We start from the raw sequence: 7,088 nt of genomic DNA, 5'->3' as shown, positions 1-7,088 counted from the left end.
GGGGGGGGGGGTATGGGGCACTTTTGGGATAGCATTGGAAATGTAATTGAGGAAAATATCTAATAAAAAATATTAAAAAAAAAGAACTCATCTATGGAATGGAAACACTCCGTCTGTACACACTTATTCTGACAAAGGCTCCAGAACTCAAGATTATGAACCGTAAAACTAGAGCGAATCTGTGTGCAGGACACTACTCATCAAGCCTGGGATGCACCAGGTAAGAAAGAATGTGAAGTCAGTGGTGCTTTGCAAGCTTGGAGGGGTGGGGGAGGGTGGTGTTTCACACCAACAAAAACAAGTCTGTCTTTCTGGTAAATCCATCAAAATTAAGTCTTAAACCTTTGAAAAAAACTAATATGTTTATTGTGCTCCTTCAAGCTTAGAGGCTTAACTACACGTGGGTAGGGACTGTAATTATGATCAATTACTTATGGCTCGAAGGCACTTAAAAAAGCATCTGCCCTTTTAAGCAATCTTTAAAAACCCGGGCTTATGAATATAAAACTTACCCCAGGAAAGACAACAAATTACAGGTTCAGGGGCTCAGTTTTGCATTCTCCCTTGGAAGGAAAAGGACTGTCGCTTATCTTTGACTTCCTAAGACTGTCCCTAAAAACACAAACCTCTACAGTAAGAATTTCTGGTTCCTGGAAGGCTCAATCTCTAAGTTTAGTCACATATGTCGATGGGGGCAGGAGTGGCGGATGGGTAGTGGAGAAAACTAGGAAGGAAACCAAAAGTGACAGGTGGCAGCTTGTGAGGCTGATGTTATTAGTTAAACACGGGGTCATTTCACTAATCTCATCGCATAGTCAATCAATTTTCTTTGCTGACAAATTCAGGATATGGGTGCCCAAGTAGCTTCTTGGTCCCTGTTGTCTCCTCCAAGTTTAAAACATCCCATGTGACAGGAAGCTCCTTAATCAGGAAAGTAAACAATTCAGAATAGGGTTTCAGGAAGTCCCTGAAACTAAGCAGATTCGCTAGGCTCCTCCTTGCCATATAAGCAAATAAGAGATGAGTGTCCCTCTCAGAAGAGCAGAGTCACATCTGCAAATGACTCAGAGCAGACAAAACGCAGAAATCAGCCTAGCTGCCTGGAAGAGACTGAAACCAACGGAGGTTCCTGGAAGGCTCAATCTCTAATCTGGTGAGTTGACTGCAAGTGTGCAGTATGCTCTAGGGTCTCAGTCTTGTGAGCTGTCACCCATGCTGGGGTGGGCTTCGATGACACAGGTCTTCTGCCTCTGTACATAAGCCCTCTCCCATATTCATATAAAAAACCCCAATAAAACTCAGCAAGCTGGACTTGCACAAGTCTTGCTGTGTCTAAACAGGAATCTGACTTGTTCTGTAAAAATGTCAGACAGAATTATGCCTTCCCGGGGACCTGTGCTAGGCCAAGGATCTGATAATCTCTGACATAGCCAGTGCCTGAGGTGGCTTTAAACTTAGAGGATTTTCACCTATGCTCTTGCTTTATCCTCACAATTCTAAGTAGGCAGGTGTCAAAAGAGGTAAAATAAATTTAGAAAGCATATCTTCTTTTTGCATATAAGCAGATGCTCCTGAATTCACAATTCAAAATCCCACTGTGGGACCATCTAAAAACTATCTAGAGACACACCTGCATGAGAGGATAAATCAGGAGAGCAGGGTGAGCGAGCTAGCCAAAACTCTTCTGTTACAGGGACTTGTATTGAACTGCTGCGCTCAGTGAATAGGTTATACAGGGTGTTTGTTTGGAAGAATGCTACTTTGTATTTACATACGTGATTATTACCTTTTATCTGGACACCCCACAGGTAACAGACAAACGAAATTTGATATTAAATTCTAATGTTGAAATTCATCCTTTGCTACAGCTGTAGTGATCCTCTAGGGTAGTGAGTGACTCTGAGCCAGCAGGCAACTTTCAGGATCACAGACCTCTCTGAAGTGCAAGACACAGACAGACAAACAGACACACAGACACACAGACACAGATGGTAATCCACTTTTAGTAAAACCTGGCTTTCTAGAAGACTCATTCTCCCTCCTCTCATTATCTTTTGCTGTTGCACCCCATATACCCCTGCCACCCAACTAAAGCATAGGTACAATGGCGGCCCTGTATTTACTTATTTATGTAGTATGATTCACTTGTGAGTCTGATTATATTGGGAACAAAGTGCTAGCAAAAAACAAAAAACAAAAAACAAAAAAACAAAAAACAAACAAACAAAAAAAACAACAACAAAAGACAACCAACCAACCAAACAGAAAAAAACAAAAAACAACAACAACAACAACAACAACAAAAAACCAAAACTAACACCCAGCCTAGTAGAGGAGTTAAAAGCCCTTTAACAACCACCTCCCAGGAAGATTCTGTAGACTCTGAGTCCTAGAGGGCTTGGTATTTCAAAGGTCAGTCTTGGGTCTCTCCTTTTTGATGACTAATGTTACATTGTTTGACTTTCTACAAAAATATTTAGCTGTGCTTATTTACATAATTTCATCCCCAGGGCATACAGTAGGCACATATTTGTTGTAAGGAATCCCTACAGGAATGAGAAGACAGGATGAAGATGCCAAGATCATCCCTCTAAAAAGAAGAGCTGAGAATGTTAACTCATCACCTAATTTGTAGAAAAGTCTGTGCTTTCCCTTTTAACTTCCAGCTATGCATCTGTTTAAAAAAGAAAATGAGAAAAGGCATAATGGGGAAATCCCAGCATCTTCAAGAAAACACCATTATCTTCAATCACAGGAGAGTTGGTTAGGAATGCCTCACCCACCCACCTGCACAACTCTTCCAGGGAAAACAGAGGCATTAGAATCTAAAGCGCAGACTCACATCTAACCTCTGAGAGAGGCATTTTAAGTCAGATCATACCAGTCCACAGATGCTAAATAATACAATCAGAAAACCGTTTGAGAAGCAATCGCCCTCCACCCTACCACCTTCTCTCCCTCCCTTTCTTTTCTCAGAAAGGGTCTTTTGTAGCTCAGGAGGGTCTTGAACTCTGGATCTTCCTGATTCAGTGTTCCCAGTACCCAGCCTTGAAAGACATTTTTCAAACAATGTTTAACACTAGGCGTCAGAGTCTAAACTTCTGAACTTCTAAGACCATCAGAAGCCATTCTACAACTATAAAAAAAAGTCAGCACTGTGGGTTTGATTGGCAAACACATTCTTACACATTTCTGCATTTTCTTAAACTTTATTTACATTATGCTCCACCCTTAAAGTTTCCTTTTAATTATCTCACTCTGTCTCTCAAAAATCCCCCCCACGGACGGGGAAAGTTAAGTAAGGGCTGGAGGGTCATTTCTGGGGTTGTCTGGTTTTGTCCCTAAAAGACACTCAACGCCCCCGGATCCCTTGGGGCACGCAGAGCGAAAGCTCTTCAGAATAGCTTGGCTTCCCAGAAGCCACCGCAGGTCTCTTTTTCTGCCCTGTCTAACAGGGTCACCCGTTTTATCTGGGGAAACTCAACTCTTAACTTTAGTTGGGCCACCAGCTGCCCCTTGCCCAGCACATTCCCGGACCCCATAGCCAGGGCTCCCGGCTCACCTGACCACGTTGGGGTGCTCGAAGGTCTCCAGGTGCCTCAGCACCGCCACCTCGCGGATGGTGGAGAGCGGCATGCCCTCCTCACTGGTCTGCACTCGCACGCGCTTCAGAGCCACGAAGCGGCCGCCGTTCTTCAGGTCCCGGGCCTTGAACACCTTCCCGTAGGCGCCTTCGCCGATCTCCGCCACGCACTCATACTGCTGATCGGCGCGACTCAGGCTGTCCTTCTCCATGCTGGCTGCAGGCTGCCGGCGCGGCACAGTGGAACCGGGGTGTGCACTCGCTGCCTTACACGCCTCGGGGACGCCCAGAGTCGGACTCGCGGCCGCCGGGCTAGACGGACCGACCTCGCCCGCGGGTGCAAGCCGGGCGCAGCCGCTGCGAAACTCCGCCTAGCCGAGTCGCCGCGCCGCCGCTGCAGGAGAGCGCCGATCCCTCCTCTTCCCCCTCCGCAGCGATTACATAGTCTGCTCACAATCTCTGCACCTAGGAGGAGGAGACCGGAGGACAAGGAGAAAGTGTGATCAGACTGCCCAGGAGACTTCCACCGGGTTCCACCAGCTCCTCTCCTCCTCCCGTCTACTCGCCCTGGTTGCCTAATCGGGCCGGGTTTCTCGGAGAAAAACCAAGTTACTTTTCTTCCACAGCAGGGCTCGTGCAGTCTTCGCGAGGGAGAGGTTGCTGGGGCCCCTCGGGGATGAACGCCGCGCGGGACGAGAGGGGGCGTGCCGAGCAGCCCAGAGTGTGCCCGGAGCGCGGGGGAGGGGAGGCGCCGGGCGCGTCAATGTCACGGCTCAATATTTATACCTATATTATTGTTCTTCGCTGCCCTCCCTGACTCCAGGGGCCTGGTCGTGCAGGGTATGGGGCGACCTGGGGGAGTTCGGAAGCTGGCGTGAAAGCACCGGGGGTTCACCCACGTGGGGCCGCAGAACGGGGTTGGGGCTCCTAGGACCCTGTAACCCGATGCTGCGAGTATGCGAGTAGGGGTGGTCAGACATCTGCTCGGAAATTGCTTCCTTTCTTTTCTACTTTCAGTTTTTCTACAGGGAGACATTTGAAAGGGACTCGCTCTCACAAATGGTCTTTGGGGTATGGCAAGCTTAGTGGGAGACGAAATTCTGCCTCCGACTGGGAGGACCTCCCTGGTGGATACTCAATGAGGACAGACCATCTGGTAGGGGAGGGCTGGGGCTACTAGAGGTGGGAGAGCGAGGGGTCCTGGAAGGGGAGTAGTGTCGTGCCCCCCCCCACACACACACACACTAAGATCCGAAGGATGTGGGAAAGGAAGATCCGTCACACTTTCACTCGTCCTGTCCTGAAAAAGTAACTTCGGGACTTTGCTAGCTAATCGGACTGGTCCTTAAGTTTTCAACCCGTGCAAAAGCAACTGCCCTTACGACGGTGGGGGTGGGGGGCAGTAAACTTAGGTCACCCGGGTGTGAGAGGGGCTGCCCTTGTGTCGCGACTTCCGAATCCCCGCCCGGTATCCTGGGCGGCTGAATGTCTGTAGCCGAGACAGTCGCTCTGTTCTCCAAAGGCTGGAGGCTAGGTCCCACGCGCGCGGTCGGGCGCCCCCTCCCCGTTCTGTTGTTTAGGGATGACCGAGTGAGCCGTCATGCCACGGCGGCCTTAGTCTGGGCTGGACCTTGTTCCACCACAGCCGCGTGTCCGGAACGGTCGGCATGCGTTTACCTGCCCCGCACCCATCCCCCCCCCCAACGCTCTTCTGCCTGGAATTAAAGAACACATGGAGCGACCCACACTGGGTGCCAGCATAGCACACCGCCCGGCCAAGGCAGGGCCACTCCCCGCTCCTTTGAGAGCTTTCCTAAAAAGCTGCGGAAAGGACCCTCCAGCCCTCGCCCGGGGGTCCGAGCCAGGTCGAGGGCCACACAGGTAGCGGGAGCAACGGCCTTGGCTCCCGCCCTCCCCCTCTGCGGGTGTCCAGCCTAGGCTCCAGGAGGGGGCAGCCGCCCCACCCCCGCGGGCCTACACCCCCCGGACCGGAGCGGCGGTGCCTAGCCCCCTCCCCTCCTCCACTTTTTCGTAGTTGTTGTTGCTTTCCCACGCTGGCTGAATGTGACTTGACCCCATTTCAAAAAAGTTTGACATAGCGCTTCAACATTTCCGCATTCCTCCGCGACTACAAAGGCTGCAGCCGCCTCCTTCTGCTTTCTGTCTCTGCTCTCTGTCTTCGCACTCAATGAAATCCTTCATGAGCCTCTCCCGAAGCCTTGCCAAACGCCGCAAGGGTCGCCACCAGCGCAGCGAGGGGAGGCCGCCCGCGGGACCGCGACCCGCGCGTGTGCGCAAACGCACATGCGCCCGCGCAGATACGCCCACGTGCACAGGACGAGTGCGCCGCCGAGCCCCAGGCTGCTCCTGCCCAGGGTGTGCATTTGAACTGCAAAGCTTTAAATAAGAAAAGTAAACTTGGGACGTGAAGCAAGAGTGCACGCTTGCGGGGCTTCAACCCCGGTGGGCTGTGTGCACTACTCCGTGCATAACGCGCCTGAGGGGTCGCCAAGCAGGAAGCCTGGGCGAACGTTTTACTCTTTAATTGGGAAGATGGGGGCCCATACCCACAACCCTCGGGAGGCTACAGAGGGAACTTGCACAGGGGAAATGTGCTTCGGGCCGCGGAAACACACTCTTCAGCACTGAATCCCACCCAGACGGTGCACGTTCAATTTTAAATGTGACTGTCCAAGTAGAGTCAGTTTGGGGAAGCTCGATGAAAAGTGAACATATGAGTATTTTATGCACGAAATCTGTTCAAGCTGGCATAGGACTCTGGTGTCGGGGTGTCCCCGCTGTGGGAGTTTCCTCTCGAGACCTCTAGCTCTAGGTGGCCCCATAACCTACCCAGTCTCAACTCCTAAGGGGTTAACCCAAGCGGATTCCGAGGGGCCACACAGCCCCCTACACCCCGTTACTCTCACCCACTCCGATCCTTGCCGAGGACCCCCGCCCCTCAGCCCACCCACGCGAGTACGTGGCCCCTTACCTGCGGTCCAGGGGCGCCGGCCTCCTGCAAAGCTGGAGTGTCTGTCTGCCCCCGCACGTGTTCGCCCCGCGGAGCAGGTAACTGACTACTGCGGCCCAGGCGAGCAGCGCTCTGCGGGTAGGGGGTGGGCACAGCGGCGGAGGGCGGAGGGACGGCGGAGGGCGCCGCCCGAGGGGGAGCCGGGGAGGCTCGGGGGCCTCGGGGCTCTGGCCGCGGCTGGGGGCCCGAGTGGAGGACTGCGGGGCGGGGGACCTGCGAACCTCGGGGCCCGAGAACCACCCTGAGGCGAGTGTACAAATGAAAGCCTTCCGGAGCAAGCGAGCGAGGCCCGGCCGGGCCCTGGCTGTGCTCCCCAGCGATCGGCTCCGAACTGGGGGCCTGGAGGGCGGGGGAGAGTTAAATGAAAATTTCCGGTTCTCACTGCAACCACTCTAGTGGGGGAATCTAGCTACTGAAAATAAGTGGCATGAAAGGCATCCAGTGGGATTCTGCATCGGGGGTCTGCAGGGTTTC

General features: G+C 52.4%; 1 protein-coding gene across 2 annotated transcripts in view; it reads right to left on the bottom strand.

The window, feature by feature from the left end:
- The window catches only part of Cdk6 (cyclin dependent kinase 6), a 240,321-nt gene extending 233,605 nt beyond the window's left edge, over positions 1 to 6,716 (bottom strand). Inside the window, exons 1-2 of one of the 2 annotated variants that reach the window (XM_021162511.2) lie at positions 6,576 to 6,716; positions 3,563 to 4,048 (exon numbers count right to left, since the gene is read on the bottom strand). In XM_021162511.2, coding sequence (XP_021018170.1) covers positions 3,563 to 3,795 — 233 coding nt within the window. In that variant the 5' untranslated portion in view covers positions 3,796 to 4,048; positions 6,576 to 6,716. Of the gene's footprint in view, positions 1 to 3,562; positions 5,260 to 6,575 lie in introns of those variants that run through there. The other variant, XM_029477311.1, reaches the window with a different exon arrangement.
- Between the last annotated feature and the right edge of the window lie 372 nt (positions 6,717 to 7,088).

The sequence above is a fragment of the Mus caroli genome, chromosome 5 (assembly GCF_900094665.2).
Source record: "Mus caroli chromosome 5, CAROLI_EIJ_v1.1, whole genome shotgun sequence".
NCBI lineage: Eukaryota > Metazoa > Chordata > Mammalia > Rodentia > Muridae > Mus > Mus caroli.
This window is presented reverse-complemented; position numbering and strand designations above follow the sequence as displayed.